The sequence below is a fragment of the Vanessa tameamea genome, chromosome 10 (assembly GCF_037043105.1).
Source record: "Vanessa tameamea isolate UH-Manoa-2023 chromosome 10, ilVanTame1 primary haplotype, whole genome shotgun sequence".
NCBI classification, from domain to species: domain Eukaryota; kingdom Metazoa; phylum Arthropoda; class Insecta; order Lepidoptera; family Nymphalidae; genus Vanessa; species Vanessa tameamea.
The window spans coordinates 7,795,367-7,814,368 of record NC_087318.1 but is presented as its reverse complement, the minus strand read 5'-3'; the positions used below and the strand labels follow the sequence as shown (position 1 = coordinate 7,814,368).

Genomic DNA, 19,002 nt, shown 5'->3' with positions numbered 1-19,002 from the left:
TTTACTTCGCATTTCATTATTGAACTTCAATATCCATTCTTACTCAAATCACACAACTTCTTAACAAGTTTCGAGTGAGAAGAGAATGATGATATCTACTAGATTAATCGTCAATTAAAAGGTCCAGTTGAACTAAATGAACTTTTTTACTATTAAACACTAATATAAAAAATAAAATGAACTGCTATTTATTCATCGAAGGGAAAAACAATAAACAACATGATTCTTCAGAATAACGTAAATACCTATATTAAAGTTTTTTTATACTTTATAAATGCTGTGTGCAGTACCTTTAACTTTATTTATTATAATTAATTTGTTTCGCCGACTTGACTCTTTATATACTTTAAGTACTTAATCCCTTATAATAATGCTTAGGTTAATTGTGATAATTATTTTCAGATGAATCAAAAAAAAATTAAAATTCTAACATAAAGAATATTGTATAATGTACATGGGTTCATACAAATTGATTTTTTAAGTATTTTCTTATACTGTTACTATTGCTGCTCGTACTGGCTTCCCTCGGCTATAATATTTTCCCCCGTTTTTGCAGCATTTTTTCATGAATACTCCACTTCTATTGGTCATAGCGTGATGTGATTTCTATAATGGGCTAACACTACGATAATTTTTCAAACCGGACCAGTAATTCCTGTGATTAGCGCGTTCAATCAAATAAAATAAACACAAACAATGAGATTTAGACATAGACAAGTATAATACTTCTTACTTATACTATATATTCCTAACATATTTTTGGCCACGTTGGAAGGAACATGAACAGCAGTAGCATGATACTAGCGGTGGTCTCCTATTAATCATTTTTTTCATGTATGGAGAAATTTAATTTATTTTATTACTATATATATTATTTTATTTATATTGCCTATGTCAATCAAAGTAGTAAAGAAAAACAAACCACAAATTTATCTATATGTTCCATATTATGCACTACAAACAGGTCTGATAGTTGCCACCCAAAGTGTACCGGCGTAAGAGGGAGAGAGGAGGAAATGGAAAAGGAAATTTCACGAACGTGAAATCACACTATAATGTGTTATACTGTCAGAAATAATTAAAGAAATATTTTAATTTTTAATTATATACACTTTTTTATAACTAGCAATAAGATAACAAAAAACGAAATAATAATAAAGTATGTAATATTCAATGATTTAATTTAATATTAATTTATACAGAACTCATATTTTATAATAGTCTAAGATTAAACTCTTCTATTTTTATTAGAACTTAAATATACTTATTAACTTAGAGGCTAAATTGATGCAGTCAATTCAGATTTTCCGATTCCTTAGTTTGTCTTCAATCTTTTCCTTGGACTCTAATGCCTTCTTCAGAAGAGCTTCTTCTGTAGATTTTAACTAAAATGGAATGGAAATAATTCAGTAACATCTTACTTACTAATATTGAATCATATTACTATATATTAATAAAAACACTAACTTTGCTATAATACCACATCTTGTAGTATGCTTATCATAACATTTATATTATTATTTTCATATAATTTTGCAATTATTTATATTCATGTTTATACTTGTTTCAGAACTAAATGTATTGAAATCTAACGTCATTACAATACTTACATCAATCATAAAATTTTCTTTGATTTCTGTCAGCTCTTCTACACCTTCTACCTTTTTCTGCTCATACTTTGTGGTCAAGTCCTTTATTTCGAGAACACGCTGCATTGCTTTTTTACATCTTTCATTGCTCTTCCTGTCTTTCTCCTCAGATTCACGAAGATTACTAGTATTCAAAATAATTGTTAAATAAAATATAAAAACTTGATCTCTTGGCTGGCCGAGTGGCGACAATCTAAGATATTTCGAAATTATCCTACACTGACAATAACAAGAAATGGAAATAGATGCCTACCAATACCATATCATATAAGTATAAATTCATCATACTACAAAATAATGTAACTATGAAAATGTTGATATTTGAATAGTTTGTTTTTATTTTAAGTTCACCAATAATCATTAAAAGAGAGACCACTATTATACATACCTCTGTGCCAGTGTTCTCTCTTGTTGACGTTTAGCATGGCTCTCTTGTCTTTTCTTACTGGCTTCTTCTCTGGCAACCTTGATCTCAGCCAGCTGAGCTTCAAGTTCATTTACTTCAGTATTAAGGACATCTAACTCTCCTTCTTTGCTATCTGAATCTAAGTCACCATTTTCATAATCCCTGTAATTTAAATTCATATAACACAATACACAATGTTACACATTGTCAAACAAAAATTTAAATGTATCACTTATAAATATTTACCTCAAACTCTCAGTAACCTTCATTATTTCATGCAATAAATTATTAGCAGTATCAAAATTAGGTTTGATAGTTTGTAAATTTTTCAAACTATTTTCCTTTTGCATGAGTGTTGCTCTTAATGAATTTAATTTTTCTTCAGCATCTTGAACATTTTGAGCTGCCTGTTCTGCCTGAGCTTTTATATCATCAGCATCATAAACTCTGAGAGCTTGCTTCTTCTCAATTTCTGCTATCAATGCATCTCTGTGACTTTTTTTCTGTTCTAGATTTATTTCTGTTTGACGATTCTCCTTCAATATTGCCTCTAATTCTTGCTTTTCTTCATCAAATGCGTCATTTTCTTGTTTAAGCTCCTCTTCCAATTGTTTTACATCATGATCTATCTAAAATTGTAATAATTGATTACTTTATGATACAGGTTGGGCCAATGGGCCACCTGATGATAAGTGGTCACCACTGCCTATAGACAATGGCGCTGTACGAAATATTAACCCTTCCAACTTGGGACCAACCTTGGGAACTAAGATGTTATGTCCCTTGTGCCTGTAGATGCACTGGCTCATTCACTGTTTAAACCGGAACAAAACTAATGTTGTTTGGCAGTAGAGTATCTGATGAGTGAGTAGTACCAGACCTACGCCGATGGGCTTGCACAATAAAAATATCAGATAAAGCACTCAAATTAGCTGCATTTACACAAAAGAGTGCCTGAGTGGACTAGTTATTGTTATTATTGTTTTCTGTATGCCATGTGATAACAAGATTAATAAATCTTCACATATGTGATAAATATTCTGTAAATTATCATGTTCATGTTCATGAAAAATTCCTGTAACATAATATAATCAGCAATGTTGCACATCATTTTCATGTGTAGCCCTGTCTTAAGCACAATAAGCCCCTGGGTGCAAAGTGTTCCGCTTCCCCCAAAAAACTATTTTTAAGTGACCTGCTGGAGCACCACAACAATGGTCCAAAACTTTCATTGGTGAGGAGCAGTTTGTACCCCCTGTAACCTAGGTTAAGACGTGCCTGTATATGCAAAGGAGTATAATATAAACTCCAAATAGATATGTTCATATATAAAATCTGTTATATGATAATCCTTTCAATATTTATTTCACATTTAGGTTAGCTAATTGTAGTAATTAGAAAGTGACTTTACCTGTTCCAATCTTTCAACTCTCTTTCCTTTTTCTTCAGCTTGCTCATTTAGCATTTCAAGTAAACGATTTTTTCTATCTTCTAAAAGTTTTACCTGAAATTATAAAATATGTTTACTAATAAAATCACACATAACTCCACACAAATTATAATTTCATTTAATATCAAACCTGTTCAGTTTTAGAAAACAATTCCTCCTCATACGGAGCTATATCCCTCAGTCTCTCTTCATTAAAAACCATTAAATTAAACAATAAAAGCAATATGGAATGAGATGTTGTGACTGTTGGTTGCAAGAAGTGTGTGATACTGATAGTAGCATCAACTTGTGGCATTACAGAGACTAAATGGTTTATAACTCTAGTCATATTGATGACAGGAAGTAAATCCCAGTAGTAGATAGTATTTTCATTTCGACTTTCTTCGGGTGGTGCCTGAATTGGAAAAACAAAAATCTGATTAAGCTATAGGATACTAAAAAAAAAGTTCATTACAATTGAAACTAAAATTATAAGGGTAATAATAAATTAATTATTTTAATGAAAAAAATTTTATCTCAAACTTGAACTTATTATAAATATAACTTGTACTAAAAAAACTCTTATAATATGTTCTCACCATAAGAACAGCATCTCTATCAATTCCAAGGCGATCAAAAACCTGAAACAAAGCTCCCATCACTGCATGAGGCTTCTTTAAGCCTGGTGTTGTTAGGGGATAATTCGGAAAATCCCCATTCCAGTTACCAATAAAATTCTCAACCGTGAAAGCTTGTACTGTAAATAGAAAATATCTATAAAATGAAGGGACTTTAGTTGTAAAATTAAGGATTATTTGATAGCAATTTTTATATCTGTTTAAAGCAAAATACCATTTCATTTTTTTAAGACTAAAAAGACTTACTTTTCTCTTTCTCCATTTCGTAAGAGCTTGTACAGTCTGAAATTATCAGCTTAATTCAAAAGTATTAAAAAGTAAGTATTAATTATAATGTAGTAACTATATATGTAAATATTGTAAAAAAATCAAAACAAAATTATATAAATTGAAGTCAACGGTTTATTATTTTAAACTCACAATATGTTCTACGTCATTCAATTTTTTTTTAACTAGTTCATTATTAATAACGCAAAGTTGTTGCACTATACAGCCGTAGTATCGATTTTTGTTTTAAAAAACAAATACATTAGAAAATTTTACATTTTTTTTTGTATAAATATTCAATATTTTTGTATTTTATATTTTTTCCAAAATTGTGTCGTTCGTTAACAAACATATATTTAACACAGCCTTATTTTATCCAAAAATAAAGATATTCATTTTATAAATGATCATATTTACTTAAAAGATGAACCTACAAAACTTAAATGATTACTTATAATTATTAAGCATATATATTTTTTTATTTACATACTAATTTAAAAGAGCAAAAAGCTTGAACTGGAACGTAATAGTAGACGTTGTAAATATTAATTTCACAACTTCACAAGACAGAAACGTCATCGGAAGCCGCATTCTCTTTCATGGAAGTTTGGTTTTTGTTTTGTTGCGTTTAATTATTAATATTTTAATGATACTATAAAAAGGTATATACGGTAAAATGCGCATAACAAACGTAAGACGCGGTAGAATTATTCGTATGACCGCGATTGGTGCGATCCTTTTAATTTTATTGTATGCTGTGCATTCTTATTCGTATGTAAGTGTCGACGTTGATTCTAACGATATTGTAATATCGGATGCTCAGCCGAATTATCAAAAGTTCCATAGAGATGTATATCCAACGTTAAAAACCGGTAAGTCATTTTTAGTGTACTTAGTTTCAATCTACAATAGGATATTAATATGTACAGTTATATGCCCTAGAGATGCAATCTTCGTGTATCATTTCCTACAAACAACTTCATATATGTACATATATTTAAACAATATATGAATTGTAAATGAAATTAAAAATATACATATTTAACAGTAATTTTCAAATATTTAATTAACATATCTAAACATTTTTTTCTATTTTAATCTATTTTCTGTTTAGGAGATATTGTTTTAGATCCCAATCTTGTTTATCCGATTGTATACCCTAATTGAGGATACATGCGGTTTTGATAAGACTTGATTTTAATTGATTCAGATTAGTTAATAGTAAGTGGAATGTTAAAACTGATAATCTGAAATATACTTTAAAAATGTACATTGTAAACTAACATGATTATTTAATAATGTAATTTATCATAATAATTTTGAAAATACATTAAAAAATACAGCAAATAATTACTGAAGTTAAATAATAGATGAAGTCAAATTCAAGTTGTGTATTGTGGTTTAAGATATATTGTTATCATAAAAAATATATTTTATAATATTATAATGGAAATCTTTAGTCACTGAATAGCTGTTTTAAAGTAACACTTAATAGACAAGTGCTCTTGTCCTTTGTGAGCAAATTTTTGCTATAAATCCTGTCATTTATTTGCACTCCCAATCAAAGAAGAAATAAGATTGTACTTTAGATTTACATATTCCATGCAATTTTCTAATAACTTAGCTAAATTGTGCACCACTCTCTGTTCTTTATTAAATACACATCTTTATTTATAATACTAAACAATTTCTACTACTATTAATAACTAACTGCTAATATGCAACTTATTAATTCCATAGTGCCAATAACAGCTTTATTAACAATATCATAGTTTATTCAAACTCTCGATCCATGATATCTCATCAATTCACCAAGTGTTTTTTATTTTACTTTTGTCCTCTTGTGTTTGGACTATATATTATTAATCACATCCTAAGCTACCTTTGTCAATTTTAATGAATTAATTACTGAAAGATTTACTTTCTCATTAATAATTTTGGTAGTTTGAACCTACAAAATATACACTAAGAAAGCCTAAGAAAGCACAAAAATAAGTCAACCTTAAATATAAGTCTGATTACCTTAGTATTACTAAATATAAATCATTAGTGAACTGTGATGACTTGTATATTTGTTATAGTACAAGTTACAAAACATAAAGTTTTGTACTTAAATACAACATGCCTTTTCCAATTGAAGTAGGAGTACACAAACATTAACTTTATATCCATGTGATATGCTAATAGCTCCGCTGTAATGCATTACAAAACAGATCTTGATTAATATATATTTATTTATAATACAACAGTATTCCACTTCGAAACTCACAAGTTTCAAGTTTCGAAAATAACTTCACCGACATTATGAGCGTAATTTTTTTCGTGAAGCTATTATGATGCAGCATTAGTTCAATGTTAAACTTGCTCAGTTGTGTTTACTCTTACTATAGAATTAGTAAATGTAGTTGTGCAATGCCAGGGCAGATCCCTAGTTTATTGTATTTAATATATGTCACTCCTGAAAAGAAATTTTAAATCTAAATATAATTTGATTATATACTATGTTTAGAACTTGGCAACTTTGAACCAAAAACAAAATGGACTGTGAAAGGGCCAGGAGAAGAGGGCATGCCGTATCACATGTCACAAGATCGTGCCAATGATATTGCAGAATCTGAAAGTGAATATGGCATGAATATAGCAGCCTCTGATGATATTGCAATGAACCGGTATATTTCAATTTATTTTTTTCTTAAATATAATAATAAATTCTGTTTAACAATGCATGATATAATTTAGGTTTAATAAAATTATGTTGTAGAAAATTACATGCATTTTTACAGTTAATATGCTTTTATATTCTTAATAAACCAACAAGAATGTTATCGAGTGTTATTTTAATCCTAATGCAATTACAGTTATCATAACCATTTATCAAGAATTTAATCATTAAAATTTAATTAAGTTAATAATGTAAAGGGTTATTCACTGGATGATGTGCAAAATAAATGTTATAAACAGGTCCATACCAGACACGCGACTAGACGAGTGCAAGTATTGGCATTATGCCTACGACTTACCCACCACGTCTGTTATCATAGTGTTTCATAACGAGGGCTTCACCGTCCTCATGCGCACAGTTCACACTGTGATCGAGCGATCACCGCCGCACGTATTACATGAAGTTGTTCTGGTAAGTGGAAATAATTTTAATGCGATTATTATTGATTATGCTTGAATATAGTAAACATTTTTATTTTTTCTAAACTTGTATTTATTTAATGATAAAATCTTATTGATTATGGATGAGCATTTGATATCCCTATAATTTCCAATATCTAGTCCTGGACTAGTGTAAAACCGATACTAAACTACAATAAATTACAGGTAGACGACTTCTCCGACAAGGACAATCTCAAAGAAAATCTAGATAATTATATAAAAAGATGGCATGGTAAAGTTCGACTCATTAGAAATACTCGGCGAGAGGGTCTTATTCGTACCCGATCCAGAGGCGCCAAAGAGGCAACCGGTGACGTCATTGTATTCCTAGATGCCCATTGTGAAGTTAATGTAAATTGGTTGCCCCCTCTTCTCGCTCCAATTTATAGAGATTATAGAATTATGACAGTTCCAGTAATTGATGGCATTGATCACAGAACATTCGAATATAGACCTGTTTACCAGCATGGGACAAATTACAGGGGGATTTTTGAATGGGGAATGCTCTATAAAGAGAACGAAGTTCCAGACAGAGAAGCAAATTTGCACAAACATAAATCCGAACCCTATAAAAGTCCAACGCATGCTGGTGGTCTTTTTGCTATTAATAGACGATACTTCTTGGAGATCGGTGCATACGACCCAGGACTTTTGGTTTGGGGTGGAGAAAACTTCGAATTGAGTTTTAAAATTTGGCAATGTGGCGGAAGTATAGAATGGGTACCGTGTTCCAGAGTAGGTCATGTCTATCGCGCGTTCATGCCATACTCGTTTGGAGATTTGGCGAAAAACCGCAAGGGATCCCTAATAACTATTAACTACAAAAGGGTTATAGAGACATGGTTCGATGAAGAACATAAAGAATACTTTTACACGAGAGAACCCATGGCTAGGTTCTTGGATATGGGAGACATAAGTGCACAGGTGGCATTGAAAGAAAAATTAAAATGCAAAGACTTCGGATGGTTTATGGAAAATGTGGCGTACGATGTTTATGATAAATTTCCTAAACTGCCTAAAAATGTTCATTGGGGCATGGTTAGAAATAAAGCAGCTGATCTTTGCATGGATACCATGGGAAAAGCAGCTCCAGCATATATTGGTAAGTAAACCTGATAAATTATCCACAAAATACATTTACTTGCATACCTTAATTTTTTATTTATCTAATAAATTTATTCAAATATGTATAAATAGCCAAAGACAAAACATTTCAGCCGTTTTAAATGTTTGTAACGAATAATTGCAGTTGACGATAAATGTATTCGTCAGACATCATAATTCTAGAAACCCTAGATTGCAGATGTGTTTCTTGATTACCCTTATGATGTAATATGGTCCAGCAAGGTCCCTTCTTGTTTTTAACTTTGTTATGTCCAACCATTTCTTTAATAAAACAAGTAATATGTAAATATTTTCTCAGGCACTACAACCTGTCATGGAGCGGGCAACAATCAACTATTTAGACTGAATGAGGCAGGACAACTTGGTGTAGGAGAGAGGTGCGTTGAAGCAGATAAGGAGAGCGTCAAACAGGCAATCTGCAGGCTTGGCACTGTCGATGGCCCATGGAGGTAAATATGCATATTAATTTAAATTGATATTGAATTTTTTTTAATGTGGACATACAGCCAAATAACCCACCAGATTTTAAATGGTAAGCTTTGTCCATAGAAATTGGCATTGTGTGTAATATGTAGGTGGTTTAAGGAATTCTTAATCACAATACATTTACAACAATGTTATGTATATTCACAGTAATTTTGATCACTTTGATAGAATCATTGTATTACACGAGAAGTAAGGATAAGCTTATAACATCAAAGTCAATTAATCCTTCATGGGGCAAGGTCCTTTCTATAATTAAATTACACAGATAATTTTAACTATGCCAATTCATAAATTCAAATTGTTTGATAAACAATGTTAATAGTTGAGATATATCATTCAACTCAAGGTTATATAGATAATAAAAATGCATAGAATTAATACTTGTTGACTTTCAGGTAGGATATATAAATAAGTACATTTAACTGACATTATTTTATATTCCAAATGTTAGAAAAGAATAGCCTAATTGAATAAAGTATACATATCTTGATATTATTTACATCATCTATGCATTACCAACCTCATTTTTTTATCTATAATTATAAGTGCTTTTTTAATTTTATTTTATCTATTGTCTTTCACGTGTTTTTATCTACTTGTAAAACTACAAACATATTACAAAAAAATATATATACCTATCTATTACTACTAAATATCCAATTTCATTCATCAAAAATTTCATAGTTTATGGTTAAGAGTGCTTATACCAATTGCCACTTCTCAGTTTCTGTCATAGTATAAGTCACAACTACTATAGTCAAGCCAATGGATATAAAGTATCGTCTGTTTTGTAACAGCTTGTCTGTATGGTCTTTTTATTACTTAATCATATTTTTATTTTTTCAGGTACGACGAAAATCACAACCAATTAATACATCGTCTCCACAGTTATTGCCTTACATTACAACCTAACTCAAGAACACTAGGCTTAGCTCCATGCGACCCTAACAACACATTCCAACAATGGACGATCACACATAAAAAGCCTAATTGGTGAATATGTTTCGTTTTTATATAAAAAAAAAATATTATAATGTGGTGATTCTCGAAGTAATGATTGATATATTTTTTTCAAACAACAGCTAGTTATTTATTACCTAAAAAATTTGTAATCATCAATCAGAAAGTTAAAAAAAAACTAAATTTAAAAATTCATCAGTAACAAAAAATGTCTTAAGAAAATACTGCCTTTAGTAATAACAACAATAATATTAGTGTACTTATAAATATATATCCAGTCAACATTTCTATAGAATGGAGTAAATTAGGAAGTAAACATTTAAAGTCTATGACAAAAAACAGCACTTTATTAAAACTTTTTCTCCCAGGGATACTAAAATAAGTAATTAATACTGACAGATATTGATTTCTAAAGAACTAAATCGTTTGCCACAGAAAACGTAAGAAAATGGTGGTATTTGTTTATGATTTAAAAACATTAGACTTATTTATAAATTTTGTTAACTGGGTGTTCAATTTAACATAGGTTAGATTACATTTTGTCACAAACATAGCAAATGTTTCCTTTTAATGGAAATAACCTACGACGGAAAGTAGATCCAAAACGTCAGTTATAAAATGGTATACAACAATGTGTTTTCATCAGTGTGGAAGCATTAAAAACGTCATGAAATATAACATATTATGTTAATAAATGTCAAAGAGTTAGTCAATGTTAAACGATTGTTTAAAACATTACATGCAGGCTACATTCTTTTTTTGAAAATCATACATAAGAATTTGTACAAATTTTATTGAAATGAGTAATAAGAAGTGTATTTGTATTACTATTTTATTCAACATTATTTAATATTACTTTAACCTAGACTATTGAATGTTACAAAATTTTGTCACAGTGTATGATTTTTTGTATATATTTCCTGAAATTACAACTAGTTAATAAGGTTTATATAAATTGAATGAGATTTTCAAAAAGACATTTGATATTCTGTACTTAATAATTATATGACATTCCTTGAAATTTGAATTACATAGAATCTCTTATATATTGAGATTATAAATAAAAATATAATTAATTTATATAACATACCTTTACATTTGTTTACTCAAAACATTTTTCTTTTACATTTTCTATTAATATGAATTTTACTTAATTCCCTAATTGCATTTAATTTATACTTTCGTCTCGTTGTATCGTTTTATGCAATTTTATATTTATATATTAGAGATTAAATTTAAATATTATATAATAAAAATTAATATAGTCACAATTACTTAGAATAATTTGAATAACTTAATTATTTAGCGTTTTATGTAAGACTTGTCGAGTTCTATTAATTAGTTCATCACAAATACAAAATATTAGCTATGTATTATAATAATTCTTAGCTTTCTATTGAAACAGATTTTGAAAAACTTTACATCATTAATAGTGATAGCACAACATAAATATTAGAGATGAAACGGATATTCGGTAACTATCCGGTATCCGACCTATCCGGCCGCCATAATACTATCCGGCCGAATACCGGATAGCTACTATTCGAATACCGGATAGACATCCGGCCGAATAAAAAAAAACATATTTTTGAGTAATTCTTTAGTTAGTCTTAGTGTCACTTAACTTAAATATATAGTTTTAGTTGTAAATTTTTAATCACACAATAGATAATTAATGTAATACAAAGAAAATGAATGAATTAGTGCTCATACCGCACTAAGGGCAAATTATGGAGAATAAATACTAATTTCTCTGCATTGAGAGGTAGCAGTTGGTTGCGTTTCTCTTCATAAATAAGGCCAGCTTCAGAAAAAAGTCTTTCGCTATACACCTTCCTGCAAGATGCAGAGAGGTAGATTTTGGCAAACTTTGTTAAATTTGGATTTTGTTTGGCATTAGCTGCCCACAAAGAATAAGGGTCCCATTGGCGATCGGCTACGTTTCGCCGGATATCCGGCGAAACTGCTATCCGTTTCATCTCTAATAAATATGTCATTTTTATATTCGCATGGTTAATCGACGTTTAAAAGTAAAATTGAATTGAAAAGGATTTAAAATTTATAAGATAAAAAGAAGATAGCGTTAATGATCGATGCCTTACGATGATGATCAACGGAAATGCTGAAGACAATATTATATTAAGCAACAAATCAAAACTAATTTCTGTTCGTCATCTTTGATATTACAGTTAAAACTTTTTTTTTCTTTGCCATAATTAATTTTGACCAGTACCGTGGTCAATAAAACAATTAACTAATGGTATAATTTATTTTATAGGTTCGTTTTATTTATTTCTGTAAACGTGAGCGTGTCTGGGTAAGGGTATTTTATGACATGTCCTTGTACAGTCAGATGACTCAGGTGACCCTTAAAGAAAGCAAATTAATCTTACCTGACCTATACGTTCGGTCAAAAGTAATATTCATCGAGAAGTTCTAACTGTAACATCAGCTATACGCCATTCCTTTTACATCTTGCTTAGCATGCTTTTAGTTAAACACCAATTTCTCTTTCTGTCATGAAGATGTTTACAGACAATATTGTTTAACTACAAACCCCCTCAACAAAATGTTATTAAACTAACATTCACTATGAATGCATAGGTAAAAACTAAAACTAAGAAATAGACGAAAATGTTTTTTAATTATTGTTTAGAAAAGGATTAAAGCATTCATTAAAACTATAATAAAAATATTTGCTAACTACCGATTGTATCTTGTAGTATATCTGTAGTGTATACCTTTTAGTTTTATAATATATTGTATAGATTAAAACTGCTTTACTCCTATTTTAGTAATATGTTACTGTTACATAGACTATGTACCTATACTATGACAAATATTTTTAGCAATAAGACTATATACTCTTCTCTGCTTACTAATAATACAGTAATATATTTTGGCTCTTCTAAGCTTTAGTAAGCTTTTTATAAGGATGACAAATTTTAATCAATATATTGTTCATATAAAGACAGTAGAGAAAAGATTTATAAATGGTGGAAAATATTGGTGTTGTTACAAATAAACTCACCAATGAAATTATCTAGAGTTAATATTTTTCTTTTCAATACAGAGTGGAACATGGTAAGTGATATTTAGAAATCTTTTCTTTATTCGATCAGGTTATGAATTTTTAGTAATGAGGTCCTATATATTGATTAACACTATCATAAGTTCGTCTGATGAAAATATAAAATATATATTTTTAACCATAATTGAACTCAATTTTTGTTTTATACAAGTTCTATTGCAAATAATTATTGGAAAATTGAATTGATTATCATGTTCGTGTAAAGACATCGTTTTAATTGACCATTCCTGTACTACGTGTATTCGTAAATATTATCAACACGACATTAACATATGTATGAACTCGCAAATGTCTCCAATCTGCCAAAAGATAACAGCAGGTATGCTCTTTAGCGACAAAAGTATATTTATCTTATTGGAACCACCCATTGTTCAGTTCGGACAATTAATTCAAAACTCAGCTTAATATATAATATTAAAAAGTTTTAAACTTAGTATTTATCAGAGTATGTATTTATTTGGAAGTTGTATTTACTTCATATAATTTAGCAATATGTATTAATTATTTTAAATCAAAACACACAAATCGTCCTCAAATCATTGTGCTCGACTGATTCTATTATATTTTATAAATTAATGATTGTGTTTTATTTTTTTATGAGCATGTCATTGGGTAGTGTGGGCTCGTGAGCAAACATTCAGTAATTCTGTTTTAAAACCTATCGATGTCGATTTTCACTGTTATTTTCCCATCATTATGGCAAGTTTTTGATCAAACGTTACCTTGATAATAGCCAATCATATTCCGTTTTCTCAAAACATATTCAGAATATATTACTTAATTAGTAATATACACAAGTCAGAATATATTTAAAATACTGCAGAATTATTATTTTGATTAACCCTAAAACGCGTATTCTGGCAGCAAAATTGATATGAGAAATTTTATTAAAAACTATTTTTAATTGATTTAGAATTATGCCTACAAAATGTTTTATAGCCAGTTATGTATCAGGATAAATATATCCCAATAATCTTATTAATGTTAGACATAATGGGATCATTATATTTTTACTATAATAGCTAAGTTTAATTTAGATACATTAATAATTGGATTTATTTATTCATGTATAAATGTTCGATATTACGAATTTATAGCTTTTAAAAATTTCGTCTGTCTAGATTTCGTTTAGGCTTTAGTTTTATTTGTAAAAATCTAAGAACTTACGTCGTTTAGTTCGCTATGTATTTACTTTGTTAAATAAATAATTATTTATCGTTAACGGCATTTTAATTTATTATTATCCTTGGCATTTATAGGTCGTAAGTTTTTTATATTTATACCATTTCAATGATTAATAAAAATGTATATAATATGTAGAAATGTACGACGAATTTAGTTCATTGACGAACCCTGTGGTTTTTTCACGAAGTTTTCCTTCACAGTTCACCGACGAACACGAGAAGAATAATATTGATATGCATAATTAATACTTAAAAAATCGATATTTAGAAATTATTTACGGATTGTAATTTATTGGCCTTGTGCTAGAGTCGCGAGGCGAGCTTTTTCACATTAGCTCTCCGACCTTTCTCTATCCTTTGGCACTGCGCAGAGATTCACTCTTCTACACTACATCTTCTACCGCAACTTTTATGGGAAATGTTACAAGAAATTATTTGGATTAATACATAACAATAACAGCGTGATTTTTAAGATATCTTCTGCCGCACACAATCACTCTGTAGAAACAGCTTTCACTGGCAGCTTTTCCAAACTGATGACTTTATTTTCATTGGGTGAGCCTCCTACTCATTTACCCATTATGACCAAAAAACCCCTACCTTACTTTCCTAGTGACCCCACAGTAAATGCCCATAAGGTATGATTTCTTCATACACAGCACTAGACAATCATCTTTTTAAAAAGGGATAAACTTTAGTATTAATAAAATAAAAAAGTAAATTTTACAAAAGACTTTAATTCATAAATATTTATTAAAAGCTTCTATATTGTGTTAACTATGCAGTTATGTTTTTGTGTATTTCTACATATAATTTTATTTTAATTTTAGCAGACAATGTTAAATCTTTAATAGTAAGCAATGTATAAGTCTTAACAAAATTATTATATAATGATAATAATGTGGACCTTATGATTAATTTAAATTAAAAAATATTTTAATTAATATTGACAACTCTTTATTTTTGTTCTTTGAAAAAAAAAATGCACTGCTAAAGGAAAAAATCTTTTAAAACTGCTTATATAAATATTATTTTCCAATAAAATGTTGAATTCAGTTGTATAGTATATTTAAATGATTTAAACTAAAAATATGTTATCTAATTTAAATATTTTAACAAAGACTGAAAATGTGACATTATAATGGTGTTTTAGACCACCACTCGTCCCAATCACAAACCCTTTCTGTAACATCCAAAATTGACCAATTAGGTGAGGGTACATCTGGTGCTAGCCAATTGAAATCATCCAAGCAATCCCAATTATTAGTATTTCTATCTAGTGACGACATATTAAAATGCTTTTCCAAATCTTCATAGTGCAAATTATAAGGTGCCGTGTGAATATGGTCACAATCTTCTACAATACCCTTACTAGTAACATGTAAATATATATCGCACTTAATAGAGCTATGCATTCGGAGTTGTTGGCAAGCAGTAACAATCTTACAATTTGTGCACTTCTCTATGAAAACAGAAGAGGTCACAGGCCCCGTAAGGACTATGCAGTTATCCAAATTGGTTATATGTAAAGTCCCCATAACACCTCTCAATCCAACAGTGCAATTCTTTAAATTCCGCAAAGCAACATCACGTTGAAATAACTCATCATTTTCTAAAGACAAAACTTTATCTTCCTTAGAGTCAAATCCAAATAGCTTTTCATCCCACTTGTTGCTGTCTGTCTTGCCAGACCCATCATTTTCATCCATAGAATTCTCTTTTTGAGTGTGAGATTTTGGTAACTTTTTTCTAGTGAAACCAAATTTCTTTCGTGGCACATATCTATCTTCTAATTCATAACATTTTGTTTGCAAATTTTGTACAATACCCAAATACTTTCGCATATTAAACTCTTTTAAAAAAAAGGAAGAAGTAACCACAAACTTTTGTAACTCATTGGCTTCTCTCTTAATGTTATCAAAGTGCTGAGGCAATACATTTGTTTCCAGTGTTGGTATGTGAGAGAGCAATTGTTCAATGTTCTCAGATCTTATTTTGAATGCTCCAGAAAAATAATCCTCGTTTTCATTTGTGGCATCAACTTCTTCCCTTGCCCTGTGAGCTTTCTGAAGTTTTTCTAATCTTTGTGCATCTCGTCTGCTTAGTCTTTCGAGAACTGTAGTTTTGTCAGTCATTTTCCTTTCCTCAGAAGTTCCTCCACTTTTTTATTTATATCAGAATTGGGATTAGCAGCTTCTTTAAGAACAGCTATGGTGTCATGTGATACTCTTCTGGCATCTGTATATTTAGATCCTTGATCAAACTGAAATAAAAAAATTTATTACTAAAACTTATTAAAGAAATTGAGTCATATACTTTTATAAATTTCTATTTAAGTTTCTAATCATTTTCATATTAAATTGCAAGAATCAGTTTTTGCTTTTTTTATTGATTTAGTAGAGATTTAAGAGCCTACATAAAGTTATTGTCGTATTTGTATCTACTTTATAAAATTCTCAATATTTCTGCTTTTGAAGGCTTACATATGCAAAATCTAGAATAACAATAAAAATGAAACACAATAGTGGACATAGAAATACTGCAAGCAAAAGTAACAAAACAGGATTTTTTTTAACATGAATGATGAACACTTATTAAAAATTAGTATTGTACACCACAAAACCCTTGCACAAATTGTAAAATTATGGTTTATATAATTTTACAAAATTGTATTGTCAAATGATGACTTATATTAGTATTATTTATACTAGGAATTATAGAAGGAACAATGTTAACACCAAAGACATAACAAATGTTTTTTTAAATTCAATCTGAAACAATATATGAACCATCAAACAGTGATCTCACAACATTTAACTAAAATTTAAATCTTTAATGACCTTCTTGAGTAGTTCATCATCAGGTTTGACAAATGTGAAGAGGCCGTAGCCGAGGGTTCCAAAGGAGATCACCCAGAACAAAGACTTAGCAGCAATGCTCATCTCACCGAGATTATATCTTGCCCTCGTTTGTCCACACTTTTGCGTCGAGTTCACGAGTCTTGTGCCCACCTAGTGTTTCACCCAATTTGTAGTAACCTTCCAGCACCCAATTGTAATTCTTGTGCATATAAAATCGAAAGTCTAAAATACAAAATTAAAATATATTTGACTATTTTACATACTAAAATATAATTCCATAAGCTATGCTAACACTGAGTTCTATCTTCTGATGTGATTAAAAATATAAAAGAAAGTAGAACTACAATATTTTATGAGGTTTTTATTAATGGGTTACTTTATTTATACTAATTCGTTTACTTATTGTATCACCACAAAACCAATTAAATTTTTTCGCGTTTATATTTATTACAAACATGTACTTAATAATTTTAAGCTACACTTATATAATAAATATATATATTTATATATATCCCTCTAAACTCACCTCTTTCAGTGTTTAATTTGTACCATAATCCGTAAGATATAGCAATACCTATAGATTCGGCAACGAATATAGTCGCCGCAGTTAAACCAAGTACACGTTTAAACTTAGATGTTGGCTTTTTTTCCAGCATAGTATACTTAACAGCAACAATATGAAATTTTTATCCTGCACTGATACATTCGAAGCGTAAATAAGAATTTTGACTCAAATCACAAAATCAAAATGTCGCATGCGATGACGTAAGAATAAGAATTAAGAAAAATGAAGTACAGAGGGCAGATTATATAGAAATTTAATACAAAGGTATAAAATCTCTATGCACATTTCTTATTTTAATATCGATGATTGTTAAGACAAGATTTAATAACGATTGGTGTAGTACCAATTATATTTCTATTTTAGGGTTATAGTACTATATAAAGGTTAATAAATATTAACTATCTACCTTTAATTACATATCCAATATGAACTAGAAAAATATTTAACTTTAAAATAAATAGATTTTTTAATAAGATTAATAAAATAATAAAAGCAGGTATTTATATATCATTCTTATCGCTTGCTAAGAAGATAAAAATAATTATGTGAAAATAGTATGGGTGTGAGAAAGTTTAAAGAACGCTTCTATAATTCTACAAAAAATAATATTACCCTAATCTTTAAGGACGCTGGTAGTCTAATTATAAATGGCAACTAAATTATGAATTCATAAATAAATACAATAAATTAAATTAATTTATGGAAGTTGGTATGTTAAAGCACATAAGAAATGCGTGTTATCAAGCAATAATACAACATAAAATTGAATTGAGTACCTCCGTTTTTTTGAAATTGTTAAAATGTATTGTCATAAAAAAATATTATTTTTTATAGTTGAAAATTTTGAATATAAGTTAAAATAAATACATAAATATTTCAGATCAAAACAGAAAATCGCTATGTGTATGTGTAGAACGGTATGTCATTTTTTAAAAAATAAATAAATTATAATTAATCATTATTTAAATGAATAATTTTTTTTTTCAGTAATCAAAGATTGCAACTTTATAATTAAATAAGCATTTATTCGGTTAATGATGTAGTTTTGTAGAAATAACATGAAGTTTGAAACTTTATATTGTACAGTAAGAGTAAGAAAACCTTCGTCAGTTTTCAAATTAATTTCTATATCATGTCGTAAACTCTTAGTACCTTTTGAAACTAAAGTACTAAACACAC

The 19,002-nt window shown here is 29.1% G+C and overlaps 3 protein-coding genes across 4 annotated transcripts; 1 reads left to right on the top strand and 2 right to left on the bottom strand.

The window, feature by feature from the left end:
- Positions 1-1,174: 1,174 nt before the first annotated feature.
- Positions 1,175-4,529, bottom strand: LOC113392196 (golgin subfamily A member 6-like protein 24). The gene is made up of 8 exons (XM_026628493.2): positions 4,369-4,529; positions 4,084-4,241; positions 3,636-3,899; positions 3,467-3,559; positions 2,302-2,684; positions 2,038-2,217; positions 1,611-1,773; positions 1,175-1,385 (listed from the first exon to the last, which is right to left on the bottom strand). Exons 1-8 carry the CDS (start codon positions 4,382-4,384, stop codon positions 1,299-1,301), a joined length of 1,344 nt encoding a protein of 447 aa, XP_026484278.2. The 5' UTR covers positions 4,385-4,529; the 3' UTR covers positions 1,175-1,298.
- A 411-nt stretch (positions 4,530-4,940) lies between these two features.
- LOC113392144 (N-acetylgalactosaminyltransferase 7) lies at positions 4,941-10,994 on the top strand. Its single transcript, XM_026628425.2, has 6 exons — positions 4,941-5,261; positions 6,899-7,058; positions 7,351-7,522; positions 7,717-8,653; positions 8,975-9,125; positions 10,009-10,994. Exons 1-6 carry the CDS (start codon positions 5,066-5,068, stop codon positions 10,157-10,159), a joined length of 1,767 nt encoding a protein of 588 aa, XP_026484210.1. The 5' UTR covers positions 4,941-5,065; the 3' UTR covers positions 10,160-10,994.
- A 4,120-nt stretch (positions 10,995-15,114) lies between these two features.
- LOC113392231 (tubulin-specific chaperone C) lies at positions 15,115-18,036 on the bottom strand. Of its 2 annotated transcripts, XM_026628555.2 has the most exons (4): positions 17,785-18,036; positions 17,238-17,480; positions 16,567-16,660; positions 15,115-16,507 (listed from the first exon to the last, which is right to left on the bottom strand). In XM_026628555.2, exons 2-4 carry the CDS (start codon positions 17,337-17,339, stop codon positions 15,534-15,536), a joined length of 1,170 nt encoding a protein of 389 aa, XP_026484340.1. In that variant the 5' UTR covers positions 17,340-17,480; positions 17,785-18,036; the 3' UTR covers positions 15,115-15,533. The 2 variants fall into 2 exon arrangements, with proteins under 2 accessions (XP_026484340.1, XP_026484329.1); XM_026628544.1 differs by lacking the exon at positions 17,785-18,036 and having other exon boundaries at positions 15,115-16,660; positions 17,345-17,480.
- Between the last annotated feature and the right edge of the window lie 966 nt (positions 18,037-19,002).

Bases quoted from the DNA above. Each gene is read 5' to 3' on its own strand.
- LOC113392196 (XM_026628493.2), bottom strand. The intron at 3,900-4,083 runs GTGAGAACATAT...TTTCCAATTCAG, and splicing joins ATAGAGATGCTGTTCTTATG to GCACCACCCGAAGAAAGTCG. The intron at 1,386-1,610 runs GTAAGTATTGTA...ATTCCATTTTAG, and splicing joins AAGAAAATTTTATGATTGAT to TTAAAATCTACAGAAGAAGC.
- LOC113392231 (XM_026628555.2), bottom strand. From the start codon at position 17,339: ATGAGCATTGCTGCTAAGTCTTTGTTCTGGGTGATCTCCTTTGGAACC. The intron at 16,661-17,237 runs GTCATTAAAGAT...TTTTTATTTCAG, and splicing joins ATGATGAACTACTCAAGAAG to TTTGATCAAGGATCTAAATA. The intron at 16,508-16,566 runs ATAAAAAAGTGG...CTACAGTTCTCG, and splicing joins TAATCCCAATTCTGATATAA to AAAGACTAAGCAGACGAGAT.
- LOC113392144 (XM_026628425.2), top strand. From the start codon at position 5,066: ATGCGCATAACAAACGTAAGACGCGGTAGAATTATTCGTATGACCGCG. The intron at 7,059-7,350 runs GTATATTTCAAT...TGTTATAAACAG, and splicing joins GATGATATTGCAATGAACCG to GTCCATACCAGACACGCGAC. The intron at 9,126-10,008 runs GTAAATATGCAT...TTATTTTTTCAG, and splicing joins ACTGTCGATGGCCCATGGAG to GTACGACGAAAATCACAACC.